The 19,114-nt window shown below is 45.5% G+C and overlaps 1 protein-coding gene and 1 long non-coding RNA gene across 5 annotated transcripts in view; one reads left to right on the top strand and one right to left on the bottom strand.

Annotated features, from left to right (window-relative positions):
• Positions 1-9,685, bottom strand: part of SLC1A4 (solute carrier family 1 member 4) — a 34,439-nt gene extending 24,754 nt beyond the window's left edge. For both annotated transcript variants that reach the window (XR_006606070.1, XM_004742073.3), the window contains exon 1: positions 8,826-9,685. Coding sequence is in view for 1 of the 2 variants with exons in the window: in XM_004742073.3 (XP_004742130.1) it covers positions 8,826-9,352 (527 nt within the window). In the remaining variant the exon portion in view is untranslated. The remainder of the gene's footprint in view (positions 1-8,825) is intronic.
• On the top strand, positions 8,993-18,030 carry LOC101682235. 3 transcript variants are annotated; one of them, XR_006606071.1, is made up of 4 exons: positions 8,993-9,130; positions 13,134-13,251; positions 17,271-17,403; positions 17,702-18,030. It is a non-coding gene; the product is annotated as an uncharacterized LOC101682235 (long non-coding RNA). The 3 variants fall into 3 exon arrangements; XR_006606072.1 differs by lacking the exon at positions 8,993-9,130 and adding an exon at positions 9,184-9,322; XR_001177794.2 differs by lacking the exon at positions 13,134-13,251 and having other exon boundaries at positions 9,022-9,130.
• The last annotated feature ends 1,084 nt before the right edge of the window (positions 18,031-19,114 follow it).

Here is a 19,114-nt window from a genome sequence, read left to right as displayed (position 1 = left end):
CCTGGAAAATCACATCACCAATGGCTAACTGTAGGATCTGGGTACCTTAATTAATTACACACACCAGTATCAAGCAACAGCCTGCATTTACAGCTGTCTCATTAATGGTGACTTTAAATTCAGAAGCAAGTGCCTAACCACTTCATTTTAGGATCTCTACATATGGAAACACGTTATTTTTATTATAAGTTAACTCTCTTTTTATCCTTCTGTTGAGTCACATTGATGCTCTGAAATTGAAATGCCCTGAAATTCTATTTATGGATTTCATTTCAGGATGAAGGATTTTATAAAATATTTGTTGTAAAAGGCGGGCAATAGGACGAGTCAACTTAAGCTAGATTTTGAAGCCAAAATCTTTTCATGTGAACAGTTTGCTGAGGACCTCCTTTGCAGGCTCTATGCAGGATGCCGGTCTTGATATATAACAAAATCCCAGTGACGACCCATTTGTAAAACACTGAATCATTTACAATTTGTGCCAAACACACCCATTAATACTTATTTCTGTGGCTGAGTTGTTTACCTAGCACTGGAATCTCCAGGCAACCATTTGCAGTGTCTTTGGTTTCGGAGGTAGGCAGGTCTGACTGCAACCCAGGTTGGCAAGCAATCTAAAATGACTCCTGGTAGTAGTCACACTTTGTACAATACCCTCCCCTTGAGAGTGGGTGGGGCCTATGACTTTCATCTAGCCAACAGAATACAGTATGCGGATGGGATGTCATTTTCATGATTAGGTTACATAAAATTGGGGTTTATCTTTTGCTGTTAGACTTTCTTTATTGCAACTCAGTATTTTTTTTTAAGATTTTTTTATTTGTTTATTTGACAGAAATCACAAGTAGGCAGAGAGACGGGCAGAGAGAGAGAGGGAGAAGCAGGCTCCTTGTCCAGCAGAGAGCACGATGTGGGGCTCGATCCTAGGACCCTGGGATCATGACCTGAGTGGAAGGCAGAGGCTTTAACCCACTGAGCCACCCAGGCACCTGCAACTCATTCTTTATTAAAACTCATTGACCTGTACATCTAAAATGGGTGCGTTTTACTATATTTAAATAGTATCTCATATCTGCTTAAAAGGCTAAAAAGTGAGATACAGTGCTAACCGCAAAGAGTTTACAACCAAAAAAACACATACTTTCAAAGGGATGACTGCACTTTCTATAGCTCAGCTCTCAGATATTAGTCCCTGGGAAGGCACCCCCCGGGGGCCATGAGATATGTAGCAACCATAAAATCATCCTCCTTTCCCCTGGTCCCTCTGGTTGTCACAGAGCAGGTGCAGTCCCTCCTGCCCATACTAAGGGCAAGGAGCTGAAGCTATAGAGTAAAGCAAAAACATTTCTCTGCACTCTTCACAAATAACGTCCTTGGTGTTGTATCTAAAAAGTCATTACCGTACTGAAGGTCATTTAGGTTTTCTATGTTTTCTTCCAGGAGTTTTAGAGTTTCACGTTTTACATATACGTCTGTGACCCATTTTGAGTCAATTTTTGTGAAAGATGTAAGGTCTGTGTCTAGGAGTCAGATTCCAGCTGTTCCAGCCCAATTTGTTGAAAAGATTATCTTCGAGCCATTGTATTGCCTCTACTTCTTTGTTAAAGATCAGCTGACTGTATTTACAGAGGCTCTCTGTTCCGTTCCATTGATCTATTTGACTGTTGGTTCTCCAAAACCACACTGTCTTGATTACTGTTGGTTTTTTTTTTTTGGTTTTTGTTTTTTTTTTTTAAAGATTTTATTTATTTATTTGACAGAGGGAGATGACAAGCAGGCAGAGAGGCAGGCAGAGAGAGAGGAGGAAGCAAGCTCCCTGCTGAGCAGAGAGCCCGATGCGGGGCTCGATCCCAGGACCCTGAGATCAGACCTGAGCCGAAGGCAGCGGCTTAACCCACTGAGCCACCCAGGTGCCCCAATTACTGTTGTTTTATGGTAAGTCTTATATAGTCGGGTAGTGTCAGCCGTCCGGTTTTGATCTCCTCTCTGCAAGCTTCTTACCCCTTTTTCCTTTGGCTCTTAAACACAGATACTGCTATGAAGGAACTCTAGCTTCCTTACTCCCGAGCTCTCCTGCATTCAGGGATCAGCTGCATGTCATGCAGGTAGGTTTGCCCATTTGAGCTGGAGGAGATTTTAGAGGTGGTCAAGATCGACACCCTCATTTAACACATGGGGACACCAAGAACCTGGAGACATTAAGCTGGCTTACATCTCCCATTCATGCTCCATACCTAGACTAACATCATCCAATATGGTAGCCATTGGTTGTTGGACACTTGAAATATGGCTGGTGCTGGGGAGGATCTGAATTGTTTTATTTTATTTACATGTAAACGAGTTAAATGTAAACACTTGTGGCTGTGTCTATCCTACTGGACAGTGCAGATCTAGAGTTTTGCGATCCAGAGTCTGGGTGTAAGGACCAAATGGTCTTCCCATGCTTCACATTTACACAGTACCCGATTTCAGAGGGCTTCAAATCGCTGAGCTCTTCAACTTACTCAAATTCTCAAATATTTCATTTTTCTTATTGGATCCCTAGAAATTTTCCTAAGTTACATAATACCAGATCTACACTGGACCAGTTTCTCTAACATTAGTGGGCTGTGAAAGCAATTTACTAGTTAAAGCCATTATTTTATGAAATATGTAATACATTAGACAGAATTGAAAAAACCTGCATGTATCACATTTAAAATGCTGTTTTGGCACTTGCTTCATGTTGCGTATGGGGGAAGGCTAGGGAGGGGGTAGATGTGTACTGAAGCCATAAATTTAAAGTACATTTCTTAGAGTAGGTCTAAGTCAAAAACATCTGCAAAAATATCAAGTCCACACTAAATCCAGAGTCCACGTCAGACCAAATTAGGAAAGAATGAATGGACAAGCCTTTCCAATGCTAGAAGAACCTTTGGGTACATTACTTAAACCGAAAACCTGGTAGGAGAGGAGGCTGAACTCCTGTTAGTGGTGGTGAATGTGCACGCAGCTCACACAATGAAAAACTTCAAAAATGTTCCTTCTTTATACATCTGGTACTGTTTGCTCTTCTGATCCTATTTGTCAAGGGTGGTATGCATTTCCCTGTCCTATAGGAGAAGAATGGAAAACAATTTACTGTTGCTTAGGTATATTTTTTTGTTCCAGAAATATTTCCTTTTATTTAAGTTCAAAAATTCTTTACTGAATTTATGAAAATTTCAAAGACTGTTCAGAACAGGATATAGCACGGTATGTACACCTGCTAAACATTTATTATCCTTAGTGTTTATTGTTACAGAGTCGGTTAACAAGGACATGCCCCTTCAGATCTTGGTACCCCCCACGAGGCTGGGAGCAGAGGAAGGGCTGGGGGTAGTGGGCTCACACTCTGGTGACAGTGGGGGTGCAGGAGAGTGATCTATCCTCTTTTTGAGGCCCATCTCCAGTTTTAGATTCCAGCTGGAAAGGTTAATGCCAGGCCCCTGGCGTGGGGGCCTTTTCGGGAAGTAAGATTGAAAACAGTTTTAATTCTTTTAACAAGTGGACTGGGGCTATCCCTGAGGGGCAGGAACACTTGACAGTATCAGCAAGACACTCCAGTATTAATTCACTTAATCTTTGTAACAAATGCAGGTAGTAGATACTATTATTAGTCTCATTTTACAGATAAGAAAATTGAGGAAAAGAGAGGCTTAAAGACTTGTCCATACAGCTGGTAAGTGATAGAGCTGGATTCAAAATCAGGTAATTGATCCCAATGTCTGCTTTTAATCACACACCCACCCCCAATGCCCGCACAGCACGCCCCCTCACTGGGTGTATGCTCTTTTCAGTCTCAGAACTATTCAGGTAGTCTCCTGGGTGGTGGAAGGAAAGGTGTCAAGGTAAAACCTTTTATTATTTTTTTTAAAATAACACGCTGCCACTTTTTCCCTTTGGTGACTAATTAGGCTGAGAAATCTCCATTAATTTGGATCCGTGTTAGATTTGCTAAGAATCTTCCTCTTGCCTATAGAAGAGAGACATAGGCATAGGCCAAACAGCCTCCCATGGCCAACAGTTAAAAGAAATTATTCACTATTCACTCTCTTGACTACAACCTAGGGGCTAAGATTAGAGCTCAGTCTCTGATAGGTTTCTTTGAAGCTATTAAAGAAATGTGTTCTTTGCAAGTTGAGAGGCATCATATTCACACCAGTCCTTGACCAGGAAAGTCAGTCCCTCACGCCTCCCTCTGTGAAGGGAAAGGCTCAGAGCACTGTTCAGTGTTGAAAAAATGAGCATAAGAATTAAACAATAAAGCCTAGAAAACTGGGCAACGGGCAAAATCTCTCTTGTGTCTACCAGGCACAAGGCTGTGCCCTGCTACACTTTTGCAAAAGACAGTGGCCTCTGGGAGGGAGACAAACCATTAGAGTCTCTTAATTTCAATAAACAAACTGAGGGTTGCTGGGGGGTCGAGGGGGAGGGATGAGGTGGCTGGGTTATGGACTTTGGGGAGGGGATGTGCTATGGTTAGTGCTGTGAATTGTGTAACACTGATGAATCACAGACCTGTACCCAAGAAGCAAATAATACATTATATGTTAATTAAAAAAAAAAAAAAAGACAGTGGCCTTGGGCCATTCTTCCAGATGCCAATGCAGACAGAGCTCTGGGCCCAGGAGCTGTCCCTACCTGCCACCTTTGCAGATAAGCCTCTGGTTTTCCAACTGAAAACTACAATTTTTAATACCCAAGGGAATGTTAGAAGCCAGTTCTTTCCACTTATAGCTGAAGAAAATTGAGGTCGACTGGTCAACTTTAGAGACCACAAATATGTAATACAGGGGCCGGGGTGGGGGGTGGGTGCGGGGTGGTGGGGGGGAATGCAGAAACTGCAATGTCAGAGAGGATACATGAGGATTTCTGCTCCCTTTTAGAATGGAAGGCTCTTCTAGGTTCAGTTTTGACTTTTGTACATTTTCCAAATGTCCCACGTGTTGATTCTTTTTTTTTTTTTAAAGATTTTTATTTATTTATTTGACAGAGAGAGATCACAAGCAGTCAGAGAGAGAGGAAGGGAAGCAGACTCCCCACTGAGCAGAGAGCTGGATGCGAGGCTCAATTCCAGGACCTGGGATCATGACCTGAGCTGAAGGCAGAGGCTTAACCCACTCACTGAGCCACCCAGGCGCCCCTCTTTTTTTTTTTAAAGATTTTTATTTATTTATTTGAGAGAGAACATAGAGGGAGAGTGAGAAGGAGAAAAGCAGACTCCCTGCTGAGCAGAGAGGAGAGCTTGATGCAGGGCGCAGGGCTCGATCCCAGGACCCTGAGATCATGACCTGAGCCGAAGGCAGATGCTTAACCTACTGAGTCCCCCAGGTGCCCCCCCAATGTTGATTCTCTTAGTTCAAAACATAGTAACTGTTCACTTCTTTTTCTCCAAGCTCCATGTAGTTCCCCAAATACCTAAAAACATAAGCTTCAAGTCATCCTGAGCGCCCCCAAACATTTCCTCCCCACAACATTCATTCTCTTTTCTTTCCGACTATGAAAAGAGGGCCATCCCCATAAGTTCATGTGAAACAAAGACAACGTCCTGATAGCTCTGTAATACCACTCCGCATATAACCAGAGCAAGCAGATTGGGCCAGCCCTGGTCTAACAGCTTTACAAATGTTAACTCAGGTAACCCTCAGAGGAAACTTCCAAGGTAGATACTTTGAGGATGCCGGTTACAGAGATGAGGAAGCTAAGATACAAGGGTTAGGGACATGCTCTAGGAATCACAATCAGTAAGCCTTGTTAGGGACCAAGAAGTTCCATAATGAGTTCTTCATAACCTGTTTCCCCGTCTCTTTGGTGTTGCATCTGTTTCATTTTGGATGAACAGTCACAGCTTGAGCACTTGGGTCCCACCCAGTTCTGAGAGTCCTTTGCTGTTCTGGGTCCCCAGGCATAAAGCTCTGGGCTGCTCAGGAGGAAACTGGGACTTTCCCACCTGCCAGTTGCTCTCCATCACCCCTTCTCAGTTCTCAGAGGGCCTGCTTCTAGCACCTGTGCCTCACAGACACTCTGTGGCCTTTGTTATTTCTAAATTCATTGTGTGTTGGGAAATCAAACTACTCAGCAATGGCATTCTGAAAATCGTCTAAAAGTTATAAAGAATGTCTATGAACTTCATTCCTTTCTGACTTGTAGTTCCATCTTGAGAAAAATTAGAAATCGTAGCAGAGAGACTCTGAGGAGCACCCCCACCAGCAAAGCCTGGTCATCAGAGTCTCTCTGATGAGAAGTCAGAGACTTCTCCCACTCCTTCTGCCTGTTTGAGTTCTGGGCAGTTACCCAGTGACGGACTGCAGGATAACTGAGGTGGTTGCCAGCCGGCTCACTTCATTCAGTGGCCACAGGCAGAAAGGACTGTACCCTGCCTTTGCCAAGGAACATGCCCAGAGTCCCACAAAATCAGCATCTGCGGGGTTTCTTTGAAGGAAGCAAATTTAAAACTTTGACTCAGGGACCCAGGAAGCACTGAGGTTATGGCTCAAAACTCAGTTCCCTCTCACCAGCTGCTCAAGGTGAAGGCTAATCAGAGCAGCAGTACACAGGCCTTCCTTCACTGCCGGGGCTCAGGTCCTCTGTTTAGAGCAAGTGGGCATCTGCCTGACCCAAATCACATTCTTACCTGATGCCCTTTTGGCCCAGAGCAAACATTTCTGAGATATTTGGACTAAATCAGCACCATGACACCATTACTATAGCAAACTGACTTGGGGGAGGGAAGAGTGGGAGAAACAGAGCCCTGAATGCTGGGGCACAAGACCCATATTTTCGCTAATCCCTCTTTTGATAAACCACTCTGTGACCCTGAGCAAATCACTTAATCTCTCTCAGTTTCCTCAGTTGTAAAATAGGATCATACCACCTGCCCTGCCCTACCTTTATCCGTGAGCTGCTGGAGGCTGGTTGTAAGAAGTCTTATGAAAGGCTGCCTATTCCCAATAAGCCACAACAAAGGTTCTCTTAGTCCTTTCCAGCACCTGCAGCCCAAGTCACTGAAAAGTCTGCACTCAGACAGACCACTAAGCCATGATGCTGGGTTACCATTCACTTCTTCTTCTTCTTCTTTTTTTTTTTTTAAAGACCCCATCCATTTATTTGACAGAGAGAGTGAGCACAAGCAGGGAGAGTGGGAAAGGGAGAAGCAGGCTCTCCACTGAGCAGGGAGCCCGATGCGGACGGATCCCAGGACTCTGGGATCATGACTAGAGCCAAAGGCAGATGTTTAACCTACAGAGCCAACTTACCATACACTTCAGAAGCAATAGCCGTAGGGCTTGGTTCTAAACCTAGAAAACCACAATCAGGAACTAAGATGTCCTTCCTGAGACAGGTGGTAATAAAATAACCCCTCACCCTATTTACTGTCCCTCTTTTGGAGATAAAAGAATGCTACTGAGCTTCTCTCTGGGGTACCACCAGCAGGTCAGAGCTGGGCATCTATACTTCCTTTCCAGGGCCACTGAACCCTGCAAAAAAGAATCTTTTAACCCCATAACCACCCTTCCTCCTGGAGAAAGCTGACTAATAGGTGAATGTAATAAGCCAAAGGCTTTCTTAACCTTAGTAAACTTTCTTTTCAGCACCCACCTAAAAGCCCCCCAAACTATAAGGGTTTTGAAAGACTCCAAATATCAAGCTGCTAGATACCAAAGACTGTGATCATATAAAAGTCCTAATAGGCCACCTCCATCTGCCTTTTTGGTAAGAACTTTTTGATCCCCCTCAATGGAGGGTATGTGTGTGTGTGTGTTTAATACAAAAGCCTTGGACTTTTTATTGTTGTTGTTGTAGTTTCAAATGAACACACTCTCAAGTGGCAGACAGTGATCACATTTTCCAGAGGAAGAAAAGGAAATAGCAGGAAGCCAAGTAAATTTGCCCAGGGTTTGCTGTTTTTCACAGCCTTAGCCATGAGGAACTCTGCCTCAGTGACTCCAGACAAAACATACCTCCAAGGCTCCGAATCCAGAATTTTCGGAAACCTGGAGAAGGAGCCAACTGAGCTCCTCACTCAGCTGAACTTGGCCAGGACGGTAAATTCCTCCAATCTGCAATTTTCCCATCTGTGAACTCTGGGCTAATGGAGAAACCGAGAGAGGCTGAGGCTTCGGAAAATCCAGAAACAACACTGCATCTCAAGGGATAAAATGCAACTTCTAGGAGTCACAAAAAGCAAGCAAACTCCTTCCCCTCTAGAACTCACCCTTCCAAAAATAAAGCTCCTTGAAACTCACAGTATTCTACAATGGTCCTGACTATGGGGTGGACAGCAACCTGTCCCAAGCCCTGAGAGAGCCATGTTTCTGGGCAGTGGGCCTCATACCACCAACCCCAGCCTCCTTATCCTTGGGTCCACTGACAAATCTTCAAAAATTGCCACCTTCCTCTCAGCCAAAGGGCTGAAACAGGGAAGGCCAGAGATTACAGCTGAGGATGATACAGGCAAAATCTAACTAATGCTCCCAGAAGCTTTCAGGCATCGTGGGGAAAAAAACAGGGTGAAGCTATTGGGGTGTGGTTGGGACGTTTTTACTGGTAAGGGCAGCCAGATGGTATAAGGAGCACAGCATAGGTGAGACACTGTCGTTTCCCTAACACACACTCCACCTAACGGTAGGCTGGTTCATCACCCGCAGCACATTAATAATGAACTCTTAGCAATTTATGAGGGTGGTGTGTGCGTCTGTGTGTGTGTGTGTGTGTGTGTATGCGCGTGCGTGCCCGCGCGCACTGGAGTGCATTAGAGAGCACACTGTGCACTTGGCGAGGTGGGGGGTGGGGAGGGGCGTTACCTGGCCAGGTCGAGGAAAGAGTCCACTGTCTCTTTGGGGACCGGAGGGGACCCCGACTCCTCCAGCCCCAGGTCGCTGGACTGGAGGGTCTGTGCGCCAGAGCCGGGCTTGATGATGAACGCCAAAGCGACGGCAAGCGCCGAGGCGCCAAGCGTGGTGAGGCCGAAGTAGGCGATGGCGATGCCGCCCAGGCGCCCGAGAGAGCTGGCGTCGAGGGAGGCGGCGCCCGACACCAGGCTGCAGACAACCAGCGGCAGGATGATCATGCGCAGCATGCGGAGCAGCATCTCGCCGGGGAAGGACAGGTAGGCGACTTGCGTGCGGGTGAGGCCAAGCCCGCGCAGCGCTGCGCCCAGTCCGGCGCCCGCCACCACTCCCGACACCGTGAGCAGCACCAGCGCGTGCCGCTGTAGGAAGCCCGCGCAGCGCCGCGCGCGTCCTGCCGCGGATCCCGGCGCGCCAGGCCCTGCTGCAGGCCCCGCCTGGGAGCCGTCCAGGTAGCCGTTGGTTTCGCTACTCTTCTCCATGGCGCTGCCCGCGGCCCCAAGCTGAAGGAGGCGGGGGACTTGGCTCGGGGATAAGCTGGGAATCTCAATGAACGGATCTGGCAGTGCGTCCGCCGGCTGTACCTCGCGGGTTAAGCCGGCCCGCGGGGAGCTCCCGGCGCGGGTGCAGAAGCAGGTGGGGAAAGGGCCAGGAGAGGCGAGGGAGAGAGAGCAGGCTGGAGCCCCGGCCTGAGTGGTTCGCGCCGCGCCCAACCTTCCCACAGCAGCCGCGAGCTGGAGATGATGCAACGCGGGAGCCGCGAGAGAGGACGCAGATGGGAAGAGGGGAGGGAGCCGGGAGCAGCCCAAGCCTGCCCCCTTCACACCCGGCGCCCCGCCCCCCGCGGCTTCGGCCAATCAGCGCCGGGAACCGCCGCCGAGCGCCCCTCGCCAAGGCTGCGGGCGCGGGGGGAGGGGCGGCAGGGTTAGGGGCGCTGCCGGGGCAGCTGGGGGGCCGGCCAATCCCGGCGCCCGTAGCCACCTCCCTGTCCAGCTAACTGGGGCGGGCTGCGGGTGACCGCGGCTGGGCACGGCCTGAGGGACGGCCCGGGCTCGTTGGCACCTGCCAGGGCCTCTCGGGCTGGCCAGGATCTGGGCCCTCGGAGTCAGAAGGCCCGGGAGAATGTGGAACCCAGCTACGTTCTTGGTCCTGAGGATTGGGGGAGGGGAAGGGTTCCCTCCTGGGTGGGTGTCTCCGCCCCCGCGGTCTGTCAAAGAACGCACCGGATTCTCTTGCTAAAGGGCCGCGTGCGGCTAGGCCCCCACCCCGGACGGTCCTCCGGTCGTGTCCTCCTCCAGCCTAAAACCTCTCCTCCAGGAGTCCTGTACGAGAAAGCACGCCGGGGTGCCCAGCGCGGGCCTGGCCCTGAGACGGAAGATGGGTGATGGATGGATGAATTAGAAAAACGATAAGGGCTCTGACAAAGCCTCAGCTGTAAGTGAAACGGGGTCCCGGTTGGCACCAAACCCAGCTCCCGGGCTCACCACTGCGCGCGCTCGCGCTCTCCTAGACAGAGGGGCTTAAAGCCTCCCCGATAGGCCTTTGGCCTTCGGTTGCCCCACAGCTGTGTGCGGACTGTGTGTCTGGGCTGTATGTAGACCGAAGACGCAAAACTCCTACAGAATCAACGGCTCTCTCACCACCACATCCAGTTGCATTTCTACTGGGTAGTAGACAAGCCACAGGATTTTAACCTCTTCCATCTCCCGGCCCCCAGCCGTGGCGGGAAAACTGTACATACAGTGGTTAGCCAGGGTGCAAAGATGGTTTCTTAATGTTAACATTCGATTCATTTCCTTTTTATTTCAACTTTTATGTAGTATCTGCTCCGGTCATGGCAGATATATGAGAGACCTCTGCAGAGTCGTTTACTACCTCTGTCACATGTATTAGTTTTTTCATATTTTCTCATGCTGCGCTTGAAAGGAATTGGTCTTTTAAGGCTTCTGTGAAAAAGAAGTCTTCTGTATTACATATGGCTAAACTGAGTTAAGGAGGAAGGCAATTATTCTAGATCTCTTGCTGAAAAGAAGTCATCTTAGAACATGTCATGACAGATATTCTTGCAAATCAAAATGCCTTCCTAAGGAACTTTAAGGAGCTGTCCAAATTTTGAGATCAGGGAGGATTTCCTTGCTTGAAGCCAGCCAGCCAGCCAGCCACTGGCTGGAGTTTGCAGGGGGTTTTTTGTTGTTTGTTTTTGATGGAGGGAGGGGAGCATGTGAACATATTTTTATGTTTTCAGAACACAGTTTATTTCTCTGTGTGCACTGAAGAAAGGATTTTCTACAATACACTCTCTATTTTTGCCAACCAGCTCCTCCCTTTGTTTTGATGACCACTTTTTTTTTTTTTAAGATTTTATTTATTTATCAGAGAGAGAGAGGGAGCACGAGCGAGCACAGGCAGACAGAGTGGCAGGCAGAGGCAGAGGGAGAAGCAGGCTCCCTGCCGAGCAAGGAGCCCGATGTGGGACTCGATCCCAGGATGCTGGGATCATGACCTGAGCCAAAGGCAGCTGCTTAACCAACTAAGCCACCCAGGCGTCCCTTGATGACCACTTTTACCCAAAGGACTCTCAGATCATGTTCCGGAAATGAATTTTACCTGCTTTATATATCCACCTGAATATCCTGCAGGCATACCAACACAACATGTCCAAAACCAAACTCATGGTGGCATTCCTCAAGGCTGCTCATCATTCTGGACCCCCTATTTCTGTTACTAGCATTACTGACCACCTAGTTATTACTGTATGAAGCTTCAGGTGACCTTTGGTTCTTCCTTCTCTAGTGTCTCTTCTCATCTGATCAATTGGCAAGTCCCACAGACAGTCCTTTCGCAATATTTATCATATCTATGCCTCCCATCCATTCCCACTGCTACCCCCTGGCTCAGGTCTTATTTCCTCACTTGTTATCTCAGCTGCCAAAATGTTCTCCTAATTAGTCTTCCCATCTCCAATGCTCTCCTTGTTCCAGCCATCCTATATTTTGCCTTGCCCCAGGCCAGTCTTCCTAATGAATAATATACATGTTAGGATTAAGTTCCACTTTTCCAGTAGGAAAAAAAGAAGGAGCAATGTCTTCTCCCTTTAAGAACATTTCCTAGAAGTTGTTCATGCTATGTGCTTTGTATTTCATTAACCAGAATTTACAACATGACTTTACCTAGCTGCAAGAAAAGTTAAGAAATGTCGTCTTTATTTTGCACAGGCATATTCCCAGTTAAAAATTGATGCTTCTGATGAGTAAGTTGTGGGAATAAAAGGGACAGTGTAGAGAATATAGTTAATATTATTGTAATAGCAATGTATGGTGACAGATGGCAGCTATACTTGAGGTGAGCACAGCTTGACATATAGACTTGAATCACTATGTTGTACACTTGAAACTAATGTGACACTGTGTGTCTACTGTACTTCAATAAATAAATTAATTTAAAAAATTTTTTTAAAAGACTGGTGCTTCGGTTACTAAAGAAGCAGGAAGGGATGGATTCTAGGGCAACTCCTCCATTCCACTTCTTGTTCAAAAGCTTTCAGTGACTCCCACTAAATTAAGAATGTGCTCTTCATCCTGGCATTGAAGACCTACCAGGATCTGACATTGTCTCTCTCTGCCAGGCTTGTACCTTGTAGGCATGCTACAAACACAGGGCTGTATGCTGCTTCTACATTTTTCTCGCCTCTGCACATAGCCCCTGTTCACTTCTCTCCCAAAGCCTTTCTGCAGCCCCCTTGCTCCCACTGTGCTGCCCACACTTTTGTGCACCCCAGAGCTGTGTTAACAGTTAACCCTCCATTGGGAGTGAGGAAAGCCCTGCCTTAAGGAACGCCCTGCCTTGCTGGCACTTTCCCTGGACATAAGTGTGGTGCCCAGTGGGAGAGCAGTGTTGGGAGTACCTTATGCCGTGCCTCATGTTTGAACTAGAAACCCCTCCCTTTAAGTAGGAGCTGGTGTCTGGCTTCTTTTGGGGAATGGCTGCCCTGGAGCTGCTCTGCCTCCATGGGAGGCAAACCAAGAAACAGGTTATCAGCTCCTAGCCTCCCCAACAGTTGCTAAAGGGTTTAACTTTCTGCTTTCTTTTTCTTTCCCTTTTTTTCCCTTAATTCCTCCCCTTCTGCGCTTCCATTACATTTCTTTCGTCTTTTCATAACTTTACATGTCTCCTCCCTGTCAGTATTTAGTACAAAAAAATCATTGATTCTTATATTTAGACACGATCCCTACAACACTTACATGTGTTTTCTCTGGATTTTAGATGTGTAAGTACCACATTACAAAATACCTTGCAAGTGGTGCAGTCTGATACCACTCGCCATCACCACCACCACCATCATTTGGTGCTTGAAACTCTCAATAGGCTGGAGGACTGCTCAGTAAGTATTTCCTCTCTTGTTTCTCCCACTTGGATGGGAGTATATTTACTCACCCTTTTGATTTTGAGCTTGACCATATGACCTACTTGGCCAATGAAATAAGTGGACATAAAACAAGCAAAGGCATCGATATGTTTTGTGGAGATGCACTTAAACTCCTGCTGATGTGCGAGTCGGCACGTCCCAGGTAGATGTTGCCTCTTTAGCTTGGCATTAGGACAAAGGTGAGAAACATGTTTGAATCCAGCCTGCCCCTGCAAATCCAACCACCTTGCTGCCTAAAGACATCCCAGGCAGCCCACGGACCCCTAAGTAAGAAAAATAAAATGCTGTTGTTGAAACTTACTGAGTTTTGGAGTCATGTGTTATGCTGTCTCATTGTGGCAATAGCTGAGTCATATAAATCCTCCCTTCGACATCTGTTCCAATTATGTTTTTATAGAACAAACCACTCCAAAACATACCGGCATAAAGGTACAGCCATTTTCTGATGCTCATGAATCTGTAGGCCAGAAATTCAGATGGGAGCCTTAGCAGGGGAAGCTTCATGACTGGACATGACTGCTCCAGCTCGACCCAAGCCACATGCCTGGAGAGCTGCTGGGATCCTCGGTGCCTTTCCACATTACGTGTGCCAAGGCTGGAATGTCTAAGAAGGCTCTTCATTCCCACCACGGGTGCCTGGGCTAGTGTGGCTAGAATAGCTGGGGCTGGGAGGGCATCTCTCTCTCTCTTCTGTTTGTCTGTCTGTCTCTTAGTGTGGCTAGTGTGGGCTTCCTCACAGCATGGTGATTGATCTGAGTGTAGTCAAACTTCTTAGAGTGGTGGACTTTCCTCCTTCCCTCCATTGACCACCTTGTGGTGGTCAAGCAAGTCACTAAGACCAGCCCTGACTCAAAGGAGGAGAATTAGACTCCCCCTCTAAAAAAGGGAGTAGCAAAGAATTTGCTGCCATCTTTGATCCACATAAAGCTTAAACATGCATGCATTCTAGATCCACACACATACGTCAGCTGCTTCTAGAAGTGCCCTCGCTCTGAGGTCTCTTTGGACAACTCTGTTAGAAAGTCCCTTTGGGATCATTTAGTCATGTTCGTAAAGCCATGGCTGCATCACCTGTCATGAAGAAGAATTCATTTCCCTCACTAAAGCGATGCTTTTTTAGTGGATTTTTTTTAATATAAGAAGTCATAGATATGGTGTTTTTCCTACATTGTCAACAGTGACTGTTTATCACTCCTAATATACTTATGTATTGGCCAATACTTGGTATTGTACACACTTGCAGGCTTCTGCTAGTCGAGAGATATTATCAGTTCTGTTTTCACATCTGATGCCAGTCCAGTATTTTCCTCATTATTTCACTAGAATGATAATGGCATCACTAGAATCACATAGTAGGAATTATCTTCTGCCATGAATGGACTCAAAAAGGAAAATGGTATCCCACACAGGCCAATTTGGATTCCAGAATACGTCTTTACCTTTACTGAGAGATACCAGATAGTTTAACAATTATAACAACTATACTTAAAAAGTTAAACTTCAGTCTCATTCTTTGTGTGTCAGCAAAACACAGCTTTGTAGAAGATACAGTGTGATTTTTAAAAAAGATTATTTGCCTTTCACATAGATCAGATTACTTGGCAAACAAAGCAAGTGAGGTGAAAATCCAAAATAATAAATAAGGTATTTTTCTTGTATGGTGGACAACTTCATGAGCAGAGGCATTGTGGCGTCAAAGCACTGGTGACTTTGTAATTGGTGATCCTTTCTCAAGCTTCCCCTTAGTATCATCTCTAGCCACCAAAAAGAAGGAAAAGGGAAAAGGGGGCCATGAAGATGCCCCTAGAATCAAAAGGTCAGGTGCAGACTCAGATAAACACTGTGAGTCAACACTAAAAGGGAATTTGGTCAGAGTGGGAGTAAAAGGCAGAATGAAACAGAAATAAGTCTGTTTCTTTGGTTTTAGAGAGTAGCTAAAGCTATGTTAGCTGACATGTGCTTTTTAGAGAGAACAGTGAACCGGAGCATCAGAAGAAATGCGTACAAGATGGGAATATAGGGGCGCCTGGGTGGCTCAGTGGGTTAAGCCGCTGCCTTTGGCTCAGGTCATGATCTCAGGGTCCGGGGATCGAGTCCCGCATCGGGCTCTCTGCTCAGCAGGGAGCCTGTTTCCTCCTCTCTCTCTCTCTCTGCCTGCCTCTCTGCCTACTTGTGATCTCTCTTTGTCAAATAAATAAATAAAATCTTAAAAAAAAAAAAAAGATGGGAATATAGGTTAGTCTGGTGTCTGTGTTTTGTGGACAAGGGTTCTACAGGGAGGGCTTTGATTCATTGACACAATCAGATTCTTACTGAGTTGCTTAATGAGCATAAATCATTCTGCAAGGTCCATTGAGTGAAATACAAAAAAAAAGGAGTATGGATTACTTGGGGAGCTGATCAAAGTGCATATCCCTGAGCCTGGAGGATGGCCTAGGAACCTGCATTTCAACAAGCAAATCCTCCTCCCCTTCATTACCCTACCCCACGTTTCAATCAAAAAGTATATACAAGGGCACTGAGTTAACAGAGTTTAGAATTAAAGAAAAGGTCTAGGGTTAGGTGTCCGAAGCCTATCGATTAAGTCCTTCTTCCTGAGGAAGGTCTTCCTCAGCTTATAGGGTTATGTCCCCAAATTGAAAATATCATAAGTTGAAAATGCATTTAATATATCTAAACTATGGCCCATCAGAGCTTAGCTTAGCCTACCCTAAGTGCACTCAGAACATTTGCATTAACCTACAGCTGGGCACAATCCTCTAACACAAAGCCTATTTTATAATAAAGCATTGAATATCCATTGTCATTAATGAATATTGTACTGGTGAAAAAAATCGGAATGATTCTGTGGGTGCAGATTGGTTGTAAGTGTATCAGTCATCAACCCTGCTGACTGTGTGGTTGACTGGGAGCCGGGGCTGCCACTGCCCAGCATCATATCACTAGCCTGGGAAAAATACCCAAATTTAAAATTCAAAGTACTGTTTCTACTGAATGCACATCAATTTCACATCATGGTAAAGTAAAAAATCATAAACCATACCACCCGGACAATGCGAAGAGAAGAAGCAGGTGGAATTAGAGGAGAGGGATGTTGGATAGGGTAGAAGAGAAATGAACATCAATCAGAATGGGTTATGGTTCCCCCCCAAATTTAGTTTAATTTAATTTAAACCTGGCCCTAGAATTCTCTGAGGTCTGTTTGGGAAAGAGTGGCAGACTTGTGAAAAGATGATTAGTCTTACAAGTAGAACTCAGTGGTCATCAAACTTCACTCTCATTAGAGTCATCTAGAAAGAGTTTAGAAAGAATAGATTCCAGGGCTTAAGTCCTGGAAATTTTATTTTTGTAGCTCTAGGGTAGGACTTGGTCATATATTATTTATGTTTCCAGTTAACAAATTAACCAGATATAACAACCCAATCCAATGGAATCTGAATTAAAAGAAAAGCAAAGTCACATTTTGAGACCATTAGGGAAAGTTCATGTATGTTAAACCTAATGTTGAGTTTCTTAGATGTGACAGTAGTGTTCTGGATAATAGGACAATGTCCCCATTCTTAGGATAGTGCCGAGAAGTATTTAGGGATAGTGTCATGGTGTCTGCACGCCACTCTTGGGTGGCTTGGCAAAGGGGAAATGTTTGTACCTATACAGAGACCAATGTGATGGAGGAGGCAAGATGTTACTGGCTGTTCAAGCTAGGGGAGAAGTATATGGATGATAACTGTTTTGTTCTTGACATTTTCTTCAGGCTAAAAAATTTTCAAAATTTAAAACATTAATTATTTTTACAAGAGAGAATAAATGATGGCAAGGGGTGGTGGTACGTGGGGTAAGAAGGCTCCATTCTTGATTTTGTTATACAGGAGATTTGGGTAATATTACCAGGAAGTATGAGTTACAGAAGCTTGAACAGTGAGAGAGAGGTCACTGTGGGCTACAACTGAGGTTCTCCATGCATTTTCTTATAGGATACACATGACCAATGACGCTTATACTCAGTGTCCACAACTATAGTGAACCTAGGCTTAGATGTACTTCCTGGCTACTGACCTGAACCACAGCAGATTTTCCTCCTACTTAAGAAAGAATGTTGGCCTGCAAGTAAGTGATGTTATCATATGGATAACTTTGAATTCATTCAAGTTTATTTTTAAAACAATCATGCCCAAACTTCTCTATTTTTGTGTGGAAGGGTTTTGAAAATCCAACCGATCATTGTAATATACAAAGAAAATATAGATTACTTGCTATCTGTAGCTGATCTAATCTTTGTTTTGGGCAGTCACAGCACTGGTGCTTCACCAATTGGGAAAAGGCACAGACATTGTGGTAGATTCTGAAAATAGCCTCATTCTTCATCTCTCCCTGTAACCTGACTTTTTGTTATGTTACTTTTCAGGGTCCTCCAACTCAGTCTGGACTCAACCATATGATTTTCTTTAGCCAATGGGTATACCTGACCCAAGGCAAGCAGAAGTTTGAAATAGGCTTACACATTAGGCTTTTCTCTTGTGCCATTGTCATCAGAACATGCCTGGGGGGAAGAGAGACACACGGAGCACAGCTGAGTCCTCAGTCATCATAGCAGAGTTCATCCTCGATCAACTACCAGCCAGACTACCCCAAACGTGGAAGTGGAACCAGCCAGTCAGTTGAGCTGTCTAGCCGCTCCCTACCACCACTCCGAGAAATACGAGCAATAAAAACCACTGTTGTGTGCCATGAAAATTTTGTGGTTCTTTGTTACAGTGTTAGTCCAAATCCACTAAGCAGCAGATGCTGAGATGGAAGAAAACATACAAGGATTTTATGCAGGAGTAGCAATGTGAGAGAAAAAAAGTGTGGAGGGAACTGCGCCCCAGGACAGCTGTCAGAAGACAACGCAAGTCTGACCCAGATGAAGGAAGGAGAGAAGGAAAGTTGGGTAGACGAGTCTGCCATGCAGTCTAAGGGAAATTCAGCCTCAGCTATGGTGGCCACCATGTGCAACCTGCAAACATTGGATTATTTCATTATATTCCCTGTGTGATCATTCCCAGGTATTTACTCACAATAAAAACATATATTATTTTAGGGGGCGCCTGGGTGGCTCAGTGGGTTAAAGCCTCTGCCTTCAGCTCAGGTCGTGATTCCAGGATCCTAGGATTGAGCCCCACATCGGAATCTCTGCTCAGTGGGGAGCCTGCTTCCTCCTCTCTCTCTGCATGCCTCTCTGCCTACCTGTGATCTCTGTCAAATAAATAAATAAAATCTTAAAATATATATATATATATATATTATTTCATTATACTGATTTTCCTCAAACTATGCAGTAGGTAAACTTTATTTATTTATTTATTTATTTGGAGGGGTGCAGGAAGGGCAGAGGGAGGAGAAAGAATCTTACACGGGTTCAATGCCCAGTGTGGAGCCCCATGTGGGCCCCGATCTCACGACCCTGAGGTCATGACCTGAGCTGAAATCAAGAGTCAGACGCTTAGCCAACTGAACCACCCAAGCACCCCTATTTTCAAACTTCATTTTTGGATGAAAGGAAGTGCTAGGGCTGACATGGTTAAGAACCATACCTGTAGAATGAGGATCAAAATGCTATATAAGGATTATCAAAGAGAAGGGAAATGGGTACATTATTCACAATAGCCAAAAAGGTAGAGGCAACCCAAGTATCTGTTGACGGATGGATAAATAAAATGTGGTGTATATATGTGTGTACCTAACAGAATATTAAGAAAACCTTAAGGGGTGCCTGGCTCTTGATCTTTGGGTTGTGAATTTGAACCCCATGTTGGGTATAGAGATTACTTTAAAGTAA

Source organism: Mustela putorius, unplaced genomic scaffold, assembly GCF_011764305.1.
Source record: "Mustela putorius furo isolate JIRA1106 unplaced genomic scaffold, ASM1176430v1.1 tig00000224_pilon_pilon_pilon, whole genome shotgun sequence".
NCBI lineage: Eukaryota > Metazoa > Chordata > Mammalia > Carnivora > Mustelidae > Mustela > Mustela putorius.
Note: the sequence above shows the minus strand (reverse complement) of the source record. Positions and strands in the feature narration are given on the sequence as shown.